Source organism: Tinamus guttatus, unplaced genomic scaffold (assembly GCF_059628265.1).
Source record: "Tinamus guttatus ecotype Peru unplaced genomic scaffold, ASM5962826v1 Tinamus_guttatus_pri_ptg000601l, whole genome shotgun sequence".
Classification (NCBI taxonomy): Eukaryota; Metazoa; Chordata; class Aves; order Tinamiformes; family Tinamidae; genus Tinamus; species Tinamus guttatus.
Genome location: NW_028289135.1, coordinates 3,073,413 through 3,089,768, shown reverse-complemented (window position 1 = coordinate 3,089,768; position 16,356 = coordinate 3,073,413). Strand labels below are relative to the sequence as shown.

At 40.1% G+C, this 16,356-nt stretch overlaps 1 protein-coding gene across 1 annotated transcript in view; it reads right to left on the bottom strand.

The window, feature by feature from the left end:
• Positions 1 to 301: 301 nt before the first annotated feature.
• The window catches only part of DISC1 (DISC1 scaffold protein), a 169,892-nt gene continuing 153,837 nt past the window's right edge, over positions 302 to 16,356 (bottom strand). Inside the window, exons 13-14 of the mRNA XM_088534839.1 lie at positions 7,891 to 8,007; positions 302 to 1,610 (exon numbers count right to left, since the gene is read on the bottom strand). Of these exons, the coding sequence (XP_088390965.1) occupies positions 1,461 to 1,610; positions 7,891 to 8,007 (267 nt within the window). The 3' untranslated portion in view covers positions 302 to 1,460. The remainder of the gene's footprint in view (positions 1,611 to 7,890; positions 8,008 to 16,356) is intronic.

The following is a 16,356-nucleotide window of genomic DNA, read 5'->3' as shown; positions in this document are numbered from 1 at the left end:
GTCACCCATGCTTTGAATTACAGGGTTGTAATTATATCCTGAGGATCTGATGACTGCAGCAACCACTTGAGCTCTGCTCCCCTCGTTTGACAACCGTATACTTCTGGATGCAATTATAACCCTGTTGCACGATTGTCTCAGCTGCCTGGCACTCTTTTTCTCCCTATATAGTTAACACTGAGGTAGAAGTTTCAGCTAGTATTAAAACACACGAGCAAAATGAACATAATCTTACAGGACTAGTAGTCCAATGAGCTTCCAAATTTGCAAAAACCTTCACAATGTGACTGTGAAATGAGTAATCAAAGTAGCAGAAACAGTCAGTCTAAACATGTCAGACAAAGGTAGTATTAAAAAGTACGGTAATGAGTTGCAAGTGATTTGCTTCATTTACTGGCTTAAAACAGATAATTAATCATATAATTATATATTTTTAATTCTTCTCTGGAACAAATGGCAGAAGCTGAATTTTGTGTGATATCAGATATACTCTAGTACCCAAGTAAGAGGAGACTATGAATTCTTAATCATTAACTATTTTGAACACTGATCTTAATGCAGATTATTTATAGCATTTGGTCTCATTTGAACATTTTTCTTATCGCCTATTAAAAATACATGTTTAAGTATGTATATGCGTACATATGTGTCTATTCCTTCTAACTTTTATAAAGAAGATTAAAGTAATATAATAGTATTAATAAATTTTACAAAGAGATTTAAATGACATTGTTCATACAGTAATTAAATATAAGTAGCGCAAATCACCAACATTATTTTAACTGTGTGCTTTATAACCCCTGTAATATCAAAGCAAGTTTATATTAACATCTACATGAAAACAGTCAAACCACTGCTGTAGGATAGGGGCTGCTCTTAGTTACCTCCACTGTTCTCCGTACCACTGAGTAAATGAGGTCCAAACTTCTGTTGAAAGAACTTGGCTAGCTGGAATTTCATCCTATTGATTTAATTATTGGCAGGAATGCAAAAATATGTTGAGTATAAGAAAGCTGTTAAAGTCAGAGAAAGAAAAGTGCTTATATTCTTACAACTATTTTTCAAGAAATACTAGATGTACCAGCTTTAATGTTATGGTTTTAAATTGGGGAGAAAAATCTGTGACTAAGGAAGACAAATATTGTTTATGAGTCTTCTAGGAGAACATTTCACTGACATTAAAGGCAACTTTGCAGACTCACTTAAAATGTATCAATTTGTAATCTACACATTTACAGGAGATGCTCTGCTCTGAAAGCTGTTTCTCAATCTGTGCCAAAACATGTGAGGCTGTGTAGAATCCTTCAGATGATAGACCTCCGGGCTCTGCTTCTCCATAATTGATTTAGTTATTAGTTATGCAAGGAGAGAAGAGATCCCTGAGGCTTGGTAAAACAGTATTCAGTTACTAAAAGCAGTCCTTTGCGAATTAATGTCATCCTACCAGCTCTTCCTGCTCGTTATTCCTGCAGGTCTTGTTTTCTTGGACACCAGCTGTCACAGAGGGAGTCTCCAGCCTTTTCTTCTCCTGCCTCCCTGCCTGGCTGAAGTTGCACCAGCGCGGTCTGGAGCGTCTCCTTCACCACCTGGATCTCCCTTTGCAGAGACTGTGCTGCCTTTATTAAGGAATAAATCTATAGGTGATTGGCAGCCCCTTTTCTCTTTCCAACTTATTAAATAAATTGTTGTTCTGCTGCTCACAACAGATGGCTATCTAATTGTAGCTTCAAGTTCTTCCAAACTGTTTGGATTAAATATTAATACATTTTTTTTGAAAGCAAGTGTGAAAAAGAAAAAAAAAGAAAAAAGCAAATTGAACTTCTCAAGTAGCATTACTTAGCACTTAAAAAAGAGGATGGGATGAGGGATATTGCTTGCATACGGTTATCATGGGAAGAAAGGAGATGAAGAAATTGTACCATGGAAGCAGTGGCATGAGCAGATTTGGTTCTGCTGCAGAGAGAGCAGGTTTTTATAGCAGAGATTCAGGCCTGGGGGGCTCGGACCCCCAGCACTCCTAGGTGAGAGCAGTCCAAGCCATAAGCAAGTGACCGGATAGTGTACGGTGTGAGAGAGCCAGGAAACGTGCGCCGGGAAAGGGGGAGAAGAGGGGAGGGTCTATAGGTGAAATGAGCTTATAACAGAGAAAGTGTTTCTGCTCTGCTTACCTCCAGAAGGCTTTAATCTTAGCTGAATATCGGTGTAATTATCAGTGCAGACAACGAAAATATTGCAGTGATACAAAGATCCACAGTGCTCTGAGCAAAAAGCAAAGAGATTAGTGGTAGCAACACCTCACTGTCTTGTGCTGAAAGGACCAAAACCACTTGGAGAACATCTCATAATTCATAGAAAAACACTTCTTGTTGTTGAGATTTTTTCCACACTTTATTTGCTGTTGTTTAGGTCAGGTTTCCTGCAGGGCACTGGGGAAGAAAATAACGGTGAGTAGTTTTGCCTCTTAAGAGGCGCTCACCTTCCCTTCTCCTCTCTCCCCAGCTGCAACGTGCTGGAGGGCTGCTGAGGCTGTAAAACACCAAAGTCTATGTGAAAAAAACCCTGGGGCCTACCCACAACCTCAATGAGGCCAATGCTCCCTTCGGCACAGATAAGGCTAAGGGGCAAGGTCCCCAAAAGGCAAACACAAATGGATCAAGGGAGAGAGAAGTAAGTTCCTCTAGAGTAGTAAGACATCAGTAGCATTTCTGTGAGAAGCATTATTTCATGGGAAACGAAACAGGCTGAAGCTGAAACAACTCACTTCCAAAAATATAATACACAGGAAGGGTAATGCACAAGGACAGGCTTTAGCCTTTATGAAATGTTGTTTTACCCAGCCGCAATGTCAATGCAATGTCAAGAGAAAAAGACACCCTTAGGTCATGCAACTGTAAAAAGTGAGCTGCTGCTTTTGAAAAATTGTGACTAGAGGAAGAAATGAAAAAGCTATACAACCCACCTCTATTTCAGGCAGTCACATTTACCTCTCTGAAAAGCCTTTAGGCTGCTTTTAATTCTCCTACAACTTCCTCAAAGCTTCCTCTTTATGTGTTTTATATATATTTACTACAATCGTTTACCACTTTTTACCAGAAGTATTCATTCATACTTCTAATTTCTGGACAGTCCTATTAATCTGACACACTTCTGACTACTCATCAGTAATACTAGTACACCCTAAATTTCTATTTTAGGACCTCGAAACACTTGACATGGACAAATTAGTTATGCCTTGCAGCTTCTCCATACTGAAAAATGTCACTATCTGCAGATAAGTGGTCCTGGCCCATGCACCATTCTAACTTAATCATGAGGTTCTGTTGAAAACCTAACTGGTAATAGCAAAAAAATCTTTTAGTTTATGAGCATCATGAAGCCTCTGATATTTTTATTTGCATCTGATGTGAAGTCTGTGACTACACGCTGTTCTTTGTAATATCCCAAATAATGATTACAAAATGTTCTTTAGTCAGAGAGAAAAAGCAAAATTTAAATGTTTTCCTGCCAATGAATCAGACACCTTGAAGGAAGGAGGAAAAAGAAGGTGACAGGGAAAGGGACTCTTAACTGACAGAAAGATGGAGCGACAAGAAAGATGTCTTAATGGTCTATGTACAGCCAGTTGCAATAAGCTCATAAATAATACCACACTTGCTGTAAGGTAGTAACTAGCCTTTCAAACTAGCCTTTATAGCTGAGTAAAATATATGGTATTGTGACTGAGCATGGAATTCCTATCCATATCCAGAGGTTATGTCTGGATAAAGAGCTTCACCCATTTTAAAAATGCACAAAATGGGCACTGACTCACACCTAACTCATGCGAATGTCTCCTTAATGCTTGAATTTGCTATCCAGATCTGCAAATGTTGAGCCAGTACGAAAGGGAGGAGCCAAAACCAGTTTCAACCAGGAACATTCCCTGGTGGTGTTCAGGTAAAAGAGAAACTAGGGAAAAACACTCTTTTTCACATAAGCAGGCAAGTAAGTACCCTTGAGACAGTTTCATACAGAGAGATCCCCTGCTCTGCACAATGCTGCGGCTCCAATGCCGGCGAAAGGAGGCAAGAGGCTTCAGTTTGGACTTGGAATGATGTGAGTTTGCACTGTTTGGAAATGAAGGAAAAACACTGAGCCAGTGCCCACGTCCTTTAAGTAAGGCCAGTCCATGCGGGCTCAGACTCAGAACGTGACGTGGCTCCCTCTTTCCTCATTGTAGAACACGAGGGTGCCTGTAGAGGTGAAGCTGGGTAGCTAATTTCCTACTGCTCCTGCCTCCATTGCTAACTCCCTCCTTCACAACCACTTACATTTCTATAACAGAACGTAATTCCCTTCCCCTAAGACAACACCTCCCTGCCAAAATGCTCCCCAAAACCAACCAACCAAAAACCCACCAGAGCACTTTGAAAAACGAATCGCTGCAGCGACGTGCCCATGACAGCAGCCTCCAACACGTTCCCAGCAGCACACAACGGAAAGCAAAGCACTCACAGTGCCTGGCTGCAAAGGTGCTGACCTGCCTTCGTCGGGTGAGGCTGCCAAACGTGTCCGCACGTTCTCCCAACCACCTGCTCCTGAGCCACGCGCTCCCGGAGACCACTCTCCTCTCCAAAATACAGATGAAGGGGACCCATTGCCACCCATCGCTATCGCAGGGTGACAGAATTTCTTACAGCTTCACCAAGGGTGAGATTGCTCAGTGAGGTCCACTTAGGGACTAATCTCTACCCTCCTGATTCTGTAAATCAGCACATACGTGACAGCCTGCCCTTATTATGGTAAAGGTGAGAAACCTGCAGTGTCTGGTGGATGTGTAGGTGCAAAACTCTGATTTCAGAATAACTGTTTAAAGGCCAAGGAATGGAGATTCTGTGTGTGCTTAAAATAATAGTCCAGCCAGGTTTCCTTTCAACAAAAGCATTTCACAAGAAGAAACTATTACAGGTATTCAAATTGCCTATCCAACTGTAACTGCTAATTAAGAACAAAAATGACTGTGAAATTGTAATACAGGCTCCGTTTAATTTTACTGGGAAATCCAGGCCTTTACTGCCAGGAAAGTAACACCTCTCGTCCCCGCTGCAGACACCAGCACTGAGTCACCTCTCTTCCTTTGGTTTTTCCGCTTAATGATGTGGACTGTTCTCATACACTTGCCAATGATTAACCACACTTGAATGTTTTGTGGGTTTATTTGGTTGTACTACACAGAATTTAGCAAATCTGCCAGAGTCTACAGATGAGCTTTTTTTTTTTTTCCTATTGTTTGATGCCTTTTATACACAAGCATAGTCTAATATTTGCTGAGAAAAGCTTCAATATTAAATGAAAATCCCAAGTGGGTGTGTGCAAATAGAAAGGGCAAAGAAATATCACTATATTCCCGCTTTTCTCAGGTTGCACTGGCAATTATTACTAGCAGCATGGATGATTCAAGTGTTCTTTGCCAACAAAATGTAGAATGAGAAACAATGACATCTGGGATTTTTCTGCTAATAAAAACTTAATTATTAATCAAAGCTACGACACACACACTAAACATTGGAAAAATGTCTTGAGCACATCAGAAATTTATTTTTGTCAGTGTGGTCTTTAAAAGCCTTTTTAATAATAAAACAATAAGACTAATTATATCTGTGAAGCATCTTGTCAAATTTTGACCTAATGATTTTAATATTTATATGTGGAAGGTAGTTATTTGGGGGGTGAAGGGAAGGTTAGGAGAATGGACAAAAATAACCAGAAAATAAAAGTTTGGAAAGTTTATACTGCTTTCATTACAATCTACAGATTTTTAATGAAGAATGCATAACTGCCTAGCATCTGAGATAAGAAATTATTTCATTTAAAACAAACTACTGTGCAAATAATAAACCTAACCATTAATGATCAGTTCTTCTACTGAGGCTAAATCTTTGCACCAATCTCAATTCAAGTTTGTATAATTTAAGCAAGTTACCAGTGGGCCTGTTCATTCTGTAGGCACTGAGTTATTTCTTCTTAGAAAGTAATCTGTAGGTCTAGAGCACTAGGATAGCTGCCTTTTTTCATTCCTGTTTGAAGTGTAGCATAGTGATTACATATACCAGATGGTAACTTTTTATGCATATTGATCTGGACTACCTTTGGAATAGCAGATGAATGTTAATGAATTGATGCTGAATTGCTGAACTGCTTCTCTCTGTGTCCATATTTTTTAAGTACGGTTTCTTGTTTTGTCACTGAAGGTCTTAGCAGGAGGACTGAGATATCTGTAGATAACAAGAGTTACATTGCACTGATACTTTAAATCAGATCTCGATCAGACTATTGCAAGTTAGAATGACATTAATCTGCAATTATTCTCTAATTTATAATGATTAGATTTTTTTTTTTTACTAACTCTTGCAGTTTGAACACCTAGAAGGAAACATCCATGTCATACAGAAAATATGGATACTGCTATTTTACATTCCTGTAGCATTATTTTCTTCAGGAATCAAGAAAGCACTTTTAGAGTTTATTGCATCTTAGATGGTAGCCAGTGGTGACAGCTGGGTCTGAATATGAGCTTAAGGCCTCTGAAAAGATGGGGACAGAAACCCTAACTCCAACTCTCAATGTTCTGCTATTCATTTGACTCTGACTAAAGTTCACTGAGGGGCAAATATATATTAAGTGCAAAAAGAGGCAGATATTGACCCACGCACAAGACATACATGCATATAGTCTTGCAAAGAATGCTCACGAACACCATAAAGGGAAACACAACTAGCAGGGAACATGTATACTGTAAAGAAAGTTCACAGAACATTGTAAAGTGGTCTGTGTTAAAAAAGAAAATAATCTTTCTGGCCAAGAAATCAGATCTGTAATACAGAGTCTTTGTAATAATCGGCAATTGATGCCCATTTAGCTAAAGCAAGGTTGTATCATCACAGGTTCCACCTACTCCACTTTCTAGTTTTGAATCAGCCCTCTCTAAACTCTCCGCTACAAAACTGTTCCAATCTCTGCTTCAGTGTAGAGGAAATCTGCACCATGGTCACTCTCAACTCATCCTCAGGCATCTGTAAGGGTGATCTGGTAATCTCTCCAAACCTGGATTTCTTCATCTTTCTTCATTATCCATTTGCCCAAAACCTTTTCTCTTCCTCTGTCTCACTGATTCTTCGGCCCTCTTCCCTTTCTCAGAAAACTAACAAGTTTTTGTGATAAACTTTTCTATGGAAGTTAGAAGTGAAAAAATATTCTACACTTCTATGTTTTGAAAACATTCCGCAGATCAGGCCTTTCTAAAGGTTAAGCAATCTTCAAGCAGATTCTGAACGACAGTTGAAACACAGAAAGAGCTAAGAATACTTTATAAGTCATCTCACCTGGTAATTTACACTGTAGTGTTGGAAGCAAATTAAATTGCAGAGGATGCCACATGATGCATCTGCTGGCCATTTTTTTTTTCCAAAAGGAACAAAGGCCAAATTAAATGCGACAATATTCACCGTCAGAGTCAATGATGTATCATTTAATTTAGTTAAATCATGTTGGGAGATTGAGATTTATGGATGCTTGTTTCCCTGTAACTTTTTGTGCACTGGGCATTTACTTACATGAGCATTATAAACAAAAGGATAGAACAGTAGAATAAAGGCATTTCAATACCTAATCATGATTTACAAGGAGCCAACTTCTCTTTAAATCAATTAATGCTGGAGCAGGCTACAGTGAAAATGCACCACAGGAAAACTTGCTCTAACAAAAATGTCTACTTCAGCAAGACAATCGATTCTCTCTTTCTTAATATATACAATTTGCATTAAAAATAATAGTATTCTATGTGAATCTCAAAGGCAAATATACCACATACACACACACATATATATACATATATATATCAAAAAGGATATGAATAACTCCATCATCAACTTTGCAGACTGAAGTTTGCAGTTGATCTTCCAGATGCACCAATTTCTCACTTATTGCTTCACACTTTTTTCCCAGCTCTGCCGAAAATATGTAGAACTCCTACAGGAAGTTGAAAAAGAAAGCATGTTTGCTGCTGAATGCACTTTTCTCCATGAAGCTTGCAGCAAATAAAGGAGAATATAAAATATTGGCAAAGGGACACAATGCTTTGCAGCACTATAACATTGCCTAAAACCAAATTCCCTTTGAAGGAACTGAAAGTTGTTATTACATGATGATTTGGTGATTTATATGAAATGGAATGAGCTTGTGGTCACATTCCACTTCCCAGGAGAAAAATGTCATGATGTCACTTTGAGCAGAGGATTAAAAGGTGAGAGAAAACCTGTGTCTATCAAGCCTTCCAAAGACACGGTTCTAATTCTTGCTGGGATGCTGCCCCTTTGGAAACAGTCTGATTTTGGTACACACCTTGACCAGACTTCTCCATGCTACCCCTGCAGTTTGGGTTATGCAGTGCACCCAAATCGAGCCCAGTGTCAGCAGAGCCCTGCTGGCTGGCACATCCTCGGCTACAGCGCAGAGCCTTCGCCTTCCCGCCTTCCCACATCTTCTGCCAGGCACAGCTACTCCGCAGATCCCAAGGGCAGGCATCCAGCTGCAGCTCCAGTCCTGGACTGCTGAGCTGGAGAGAGGCCGGGCTGGGAACAGCCGGAGGGTAGAGCCAGGCCAGGACAAAATGGGAACCACCTGGCTGAGTTGCTGGCTCAGCGCGTGAGACCCAAGAGGCCACCTCCATAGCCAGTATCAAATATCATAACCTACAACAGAACTTCAGAGAATTTATAAAAGTGAATTTGGTCCACTATTCTGAAACATAAGAACATGAGAAAAAAAGCTGTATTTTTTTCCCTACAGCGACTAGGGATGTCCTTGTTTCAGGACTGGGGGACAGAAGATAAAGAACAAGTCTTCCATCCAGCTGCTAAATTGCTAGTCAATGTACCAGCAGGACTCCACACGCTTTTAGGTGGAGGGATAATCCAGGCAATTTATACTAACAGAAAGCTCTTAGAAAATCACACTGTGCCATGCATACAGGAACAGGGAACAGTTATTTAAAAGCATTTAGGTCTCTTACTATAAGAAAAGTCAGTAAATCATTAAAATTTACTGCTCTGTAAGCACATCTGAAAGACAGCCACCTAGAAAAAGCTTGAACTCTGATTCTTCTATATAGGTTTACTACTGATAAGACAGCTAGATATTCACATAATCATCATATCAAACAAGAAAAACAAGACCAAAAATGCTCAGTGCTACATAATAGTTGAACAGTTAATTTAGTAAGAACAGCCTTTAATTAACTTGTGAACTTTTAAATGTAGAATTGCTTTAACAGATAAAAGCTATGAAACAAGTTTTCAAATAAGAGTCTCACTACAGATTGTGTGCTTAGGCAAAATGAATCAAGGCTGTACAGATCTTGAAGAACTGCTATTTTATAGTGACACATAAAAAGCAGACTCTAGCTTCCACAGTATCAATATATTGAATACTTTCGTCTGATCCAGTCACTGCTTTTATCAAGAACTATTAGCATGTTAGATTTTGGATCACATTTGTGCTGTCAAGAAGGATGGTATCTTTAATGTTAGTTTGAAACCATCAGTTATTTTAGACAGCAACTAAAAACGTGCATGTTAAAAGTACTCTCCTGAATACCTGTGTCATTAAGCATATTTAAATACGAAAAGCATTGTAAAAATACACATTACAATAGGGTACCCCTTTCCTTTTTGGGATACTGTTGATGGCGTGACAGCTCATCCAGATAAGAAGTCACCTAAATAGCACTGTCAGGTATTGCTGTAAGAAAGAATCCATCTTCTACGTTTTAAAATTGTCCTCCTGTTTCCTTTCTAGTGTATGCAAATACACGGAGTTTAGGCTGTTCTCACTGAGCATCTAATCTAAACAACAAACCCTTCGGCTGCATTTGTCTAGCCCTGTTGTGAACATCCCCATCTTTACTCATTCACTGTGCCCTCATTAAGGCTCTGTGTGAGCTAGCAAGATGCCCAGGGACAAATCCTTAGTCCTACAACAAACTGAAGAGTCTATGGTCCTTTTCCAAGACACTTTGGGAGATCTTGTCCATCCTGCTGCAAAACCAGAGAGAACTATGGAAAGACACTGTAAAGAGGGCAGACAGACTGCTAATTATTCCCGTGACCCAGCTTTTATTTCTTCTAAAAGCTGTGCTCTGTTTTTATTCTGTTAACACACACATACACAGAAAATAAAACCTCTCCAGAAGACCTGAAACAATAACGCAGAAGCGAGATTTGTGCCTTTTGCCATCAGTGTGTGCTAGTGACAACCCTTTGGACACCAATACAGCATACAGGGAAAGCAAATAACCTGCAGAAAAGATTACCTATTTTTAGGGTGTGACTATTCCTTCTGGTAAAGTTTTTAACACCCTATCAGGACTGGAGCGCAACATAACTGGTTCCTCTTCCCCAGAATGAGATTCTATATACATTATTATTATATACACTGTTTTAGAAAAACCTTCTAACTTCACCCACTTAACAGTCTTGTCACAGCAGCTACACGGACTTTAGCCTCTCTCCTGGACTCCCACCAGACTCTCCACTGACATCCAGAGTTTCTCCTGTCTTGCAGCAACGAAAGCCCCCCCGGCTCTTTGCATTCCCTCTTCCCACTACGCTAGCAGTTGGAGCACTAGGCAAGCCTTATGGCACCATCTCCCTAGCTGAACTGAACCTGGAAGCAGTTAGACAGATGATTGATAGGAGGAAGAAACTGTCAGCTGCTGCAAAGACATGCAAACCACAATACAAGTTTTGGATAAAGTGTCAGTCTTGCGAAAGCTGTTGCCATGAGTCAATCGTACCCTCCATGCTGCTGGCTGGGACGCAGGAGCTGCACAAAGAGCGCACACTTGAGAAACAACACCATGCTCCATCCACCCAGCAAAACTGCTGAGCTGCCGGCACCGGCTACTGCAAGTCAATACTCGTGACATGAGCTGACCTTTTCAGGAGGGGCAGAGCCAGCTGGGAAAAGGATCTGCGAGCATCGCCTCTCACTAAGTCATGCGTTGAGTGCACCGGGCATTTGCATGTTCCCTTTGAATTCTGGACAAGGCACAGCCTCCTCCTTTCCTTCAAGTTTCTTCCTCTTGAGCTAGGAATAATAAATTCTCCCTTTCTCTACATCTGTTCCTTCGGAAAAGGTCTGGCTCTTAGTATGCAGACATTTATTGTCAAACAGTGTAGATCTTGTATAGAGCTTGTCAATGCACCATCATAAAACCTTCCTTTCCTACCGCTTGCCAAACTCATTTCTCACTGATTAGCGCCTTGCTGCTGACTCCCATCATGACACTGCTTGCAACACACAAAAAAGAAAACAAGCCTTTCCAAATAAATGGTTATTTCTTCTTCTTTTTTTTTCCTCTCCTCTCAAACAAAGAAGTGTGAAAGTACCAGGATAAATTTCACTTGTAAATGTTTCTGAATATGAGTTTGAAAGGAGTCCCAATCATCTGTAGCAGATACTTGTAGAAATTCTCTGTTGTTGACATGTACTATTAATTCTTCAGCTCTGATCCATTATGTGCAGGGTGTCCCCTCCAAAAATGAAATATTTAAAAGACCAAAAGAGGTCTTTTGGACATAGCCCCTCATTGAACTTCCAATGGGTTGGAAAAGCCTGCGAACAAGGCATAGCATTTAGATATGCTGGTTGTGAAAGAGCCATCAAGCTGCAAGTGTGGCCTAATTCTAAGGAGCACAGATCCTTAGACACAAATCCCAGATAAAACTACGGCCCTGAAATTCATAGTAGCAGTACAGCTGGATGGCTACCCTCAACAGTGTATGGCTACCTAAGGATCTCTTGATTGACTTTATTCCCCCTTTTTAAATAATATTTTATAGACAAGAATGGTCTCAAAACAGAACATGACTTGCGATTTCAGGCAAATGCTTCCTTTGTGGCACAGGCATCTTGTGGTGCTTCTCATCAGTAGTAACCTACATTTTTGTGTTCTACACATTGGCTAGTAGGTTTCACCCTGCTCCAGTTTCAGACAAGAACATTACTGGTGTTGAATGAAAAGAGCTTAGAAATAAAACTCTCTAATTCCTAGAGAGTCATGGGTGTCAATTCCATTGTCAACTGAGTACTTATCACTTAAAATAAAACATCCATTCTACCGCACATAAAAATATATATACTGTGCTCATTCTTCCCAAAGTATCACATTTTGAGCACATAATGGAATGTACCAGAAAAAAATAACAGAAATTCTATTTATTTTGAAAATTAAGATAATTGAATAATGAGTTCTACGGAAAAAATGTGCCCAGTACAGTTTTTTTTTACAATATACAAAGGAAGGGAGATCTAAACAAGTTTTCACATATAGGATTCACATAGAGGATTCACATAGAGGATTGAACTTGGCAGGGTCTTGAAACACTTGAAATCCATTTAACTATGGTATATAACTGCACTGTGGAGTAACTAAAATATCTGCAAGATTGAGTTATATTCTATTAATCTTAAATACTTAATATGTATTCAGAAGCTTAATTCCTCCTTAACACAATATTAATAGTGTATGGATAAATTATCTTTGCATCGTCATGCCACAGAGCTGCTTTCTCATTTAAATGAAAAGCCCCTCCGCAGCTTAGACAAGCAGTGCTTCTCCACAAGATGCTCACAGGTGTGAGGTGAAAAATACAAGAGAGTCATCATACAGATTATGATTTTAAAGGAAAAATATTTATGCCTTTATGGTTCAGAAAGATGCGTTGATACAGTTAGCTCTAACTTTAGTTTAATATCAAGAAGAGTTACACATGGTGTTGCAAAAAAAATGCACTGCTTTCAAAAGTGTACAGGAAAATTCTAAATATTCAATGAATTCCACAGCTCCTGCCCCGAGCCCCAGTTTGAAAAAAAAAGAAAAAAAAGAAAAAAAAAAGTAAGACAGCTCAGAGAAGTAGATAGGAAAGATTCCTCCTGGTGTCCTTCATGCCTATTAATGTTGCTGGTAACATTTTTATTTGACATTTGTGTATGGAGGCAGGGAAAGCACTAGCAGTGACACACAAACTATTCAGAGCAGCCCCTGGTTGGAAATTGGCATTTACACAGCACAACGAGAAGAAAACGGACTCTGCCTCCAGCTCTAAATATTAATAAAATACAACTCATCCAAGCTTGCAGGTTATGTCAATGCTATAAGCTACTAACTCTTATGGCAACTTAAAGCTTGTTTGGTTATTTCTGCACTAACAGCACTTTTAGGAAGCAGCTAGAAGAGATTGAAGTAGTCAGGAGAGTGCTGAGATGCAATATTGCTTTATGGATTTTTGTGAGAGCAGGGGATGTAGCTGGCTGGGACTTTTTTTAATCCTTAAGCAGGTGAACACAGATACAAAACTGGATGTGATTTGTTATTTTTTTAAGCTAGTGACCAAAGAAATCCCTCCGCCTTTTCATACAGAGAAGAAATTCTCATTCTGCAAGATGCAAGATTCTGGTGCAAGAAACGTGGAGGACAGATAATGCAGCAGCTGCTGCACAGCATCAGCCCAGGGAATCCAGAGGGAAGGGAAGGGTTTCCACTTTAGTCTTCTGCATTTCATTTTACTCTTTTATAAGTCATGTTAGTCACCTAAGAGCAGCAGCTCTGCTGCAGTACTACTTAGGGAAGTGTTTTCCAGAGCAAATGCCTTCCGTGCCCTCTTGAATCTAGTTCAGCAATTTTATAAGAAAGAATTTGTATTCCAGTAGCTAGAGGAATATAACTCAGTTAGGGATAAGTGCTGTAGGACATTGTGCTGAGAAGCAGAATTCCCAGATACATCCTTAACGTTTGTTTTCCCTACACAAGGACTTTGCAAAAATAAGTTGTCCTGCTTCAAACCAGCAACATCTTAACCCCAATAAAATATATAAAATTAAAGCCACAGAAGACAAAGACCATCTGCAGAACACCAGAGACAGATTTTTTTCATCAGCATTTGATCCTCCCTCTCCTATAAGAACTAAAATCATTCTAAACAATATAAATAACAACTACAAACATGGCTCTTGCAGACATACTCTGCATAAGCACAAGAACAGGGACGTGCTGTTTGCAGAAGCACTGAATACAAGCAGACCCCCACCCCTCACACAAGAGGACAGAAATTGAAAATCCAGAGAAAATCCAGCCAGGGTATCTCTTAAATCTTTTCTAGAAAGAAAGTGCAAGCATCCATATGCTTCTCCTGCTTGAGCAGATGCTTAAGTCACATGCACGCTGTTCTCCCCTGCTCTCAGTTAATGAGCTACATTGCCCCAAAGTATCCAAAGGACACCCAAAGAAAACATTTCTCTGTGCCCTGCATGCTAAAATCCTAAAATCTAAAAAACAGACCTAGCCTTTTATTCTCAAAAAAGTATATTATTCATGACCACCACCATCCAGGCATGGCAAGGCAGACCAGAAAGCAACCAGGGATCACTAAAGCCGCCCCTGTGATTTGCAGCGAGATCAAACACCCCCTTGCTGCCCGTGACTGATGTCTGCCCGCCCAGCTCTGAAAAGCTGTTGGCAGGGAAGCCTGTTCCAGGGCTAACCTGTCCTCACAGGGAGCAAGCTTTCCCAGTTCAGCTTCCCTTTGTGCCAACTAAGCTGATTATGTTTCATTTTACCCCTACACAGCACACAATGATAACTGATCACTGCCCTCTTTATCGGTACTGATTGAACGCTTGCGGTTGAAGGCTTCGACTTTCAATCAGAGCAAGATTCCTAAACCTTTGATTCCCTTCTTCCCTAGGTCCCCCCCTCCCAGGGAACGAGGTGCCCGAGCTGCTCGGGGGGATCTGACTTTCTCACCTAAACGCAGTAAATACCTTTTTGCCGTACACTTGGCCTTCCCATTCGAAAGGCTGCAAATGACATTTGCCCCTTTTTTTCTGCAAGAGGATGAAGGTAATAAATTCCACTCTATTTGCAGCCCACTGCAACTCTAGATTCTGCTTTTACAGTATTGTCACCTTAGCTTGCTATTCACCATCTGTATACATAAACCTGATTTTTTTTTTTCTCAAATGTAATTTGCACCTGTCTTTTAATGTATCACATCTTATTGATTTCAGGCTATTCTTTCAATCTACCAGGATCATTTGGAATTCTAATCCTAATTGAAATTACATTGACTGGTACATATTCTCCTAGTTTATCCCCTTTTTAAAGGCAGATACCAAATCTGCCCTTTACTGATCCCTTGAGACTTCATTCTCCCTCTAGGAGTTCTCAAACAAGCTTATTAATGGCTTGGAGATTGTTTTTCTTGGCTCTTGTGCACTTTAGAATAAATTTCATCAGGTCTCTCCTGTCTTTAGTGCATCTCACTTACACTAGGATTCTCTGCCATGTTCTTTCCTTGCCACCTCGTGCTGAATACTAGTAATTTTATATATATGGACAAAGCTATTATTTGAAAATATCAAAGAAAATACAGAAAAGTATTTCTGCACTCTGCTCCCCTTCCATTATTTTCTCATCCATGTTCCTTGTCAGAAAACATATCAATGCTTTCTTCCACCTATCTCTTATGTTCAGCTTATGTATGAACCCTCCTGCCAGTTTGCCTGTCTTTTGCTTAGTGCAAATTACTGTGCACTGTGCTCCTTCTGGCTTCACTCTTACACTGTATGCTGCATTCTTTCAGGCTCACCCTTGGCCATGTATTTTTTTTTCTTTCCTTTTTAAAATTCTTTTGTTCACTGAAGACTCCCTCACATAGATATGCAGTTAGTTGGTGTGCTTGCTCTTTTCTACACCAAAAGAAGATCTGTACCTTAGCGCTGTACCTTGAACACGATTTCTTCTGGGGGATGCCAAAGATCATTTGCTGCTTTCTTCCCTTACAAAGTTCTTCCTGCAAAAGAAGGTGGCTAGCCTCCTTTTCTCAAAAGTGGCATCACGATTGCTTTCTGATTACGTTTGCCTGTACCACCTTCCACTTACAGATTACTAGCTTGTTCCATCAGCCTGCTTATGTGTATGCAAGAGAATGCTATAACATGCTCCTCAGCTCCTCACATTTAATGATGCAGGCTTAACGCTTTCCGGGCAGCTGCCTTGCAACTGTGAGCTACCTCCTTCCCACCATCACACACTTTTCCCACATCCCCTTTGCTTACACGGATCCCCTTCCCTCATCCACACAGACAAAATCCTTCTACTCACATAACCTTGCATTATAGTTATTGAGGGGTTTCTTTAGAAAAGCACCTATGCAGGAAGGGAGCCTTCCCTTACTTTGCAGGTCTTGGGCATCCTACTGCGCTTGTGACAGAGGTCTTCCCCTTCTCATCCTGAACAGTTTGAAGATCTTCCCTGAG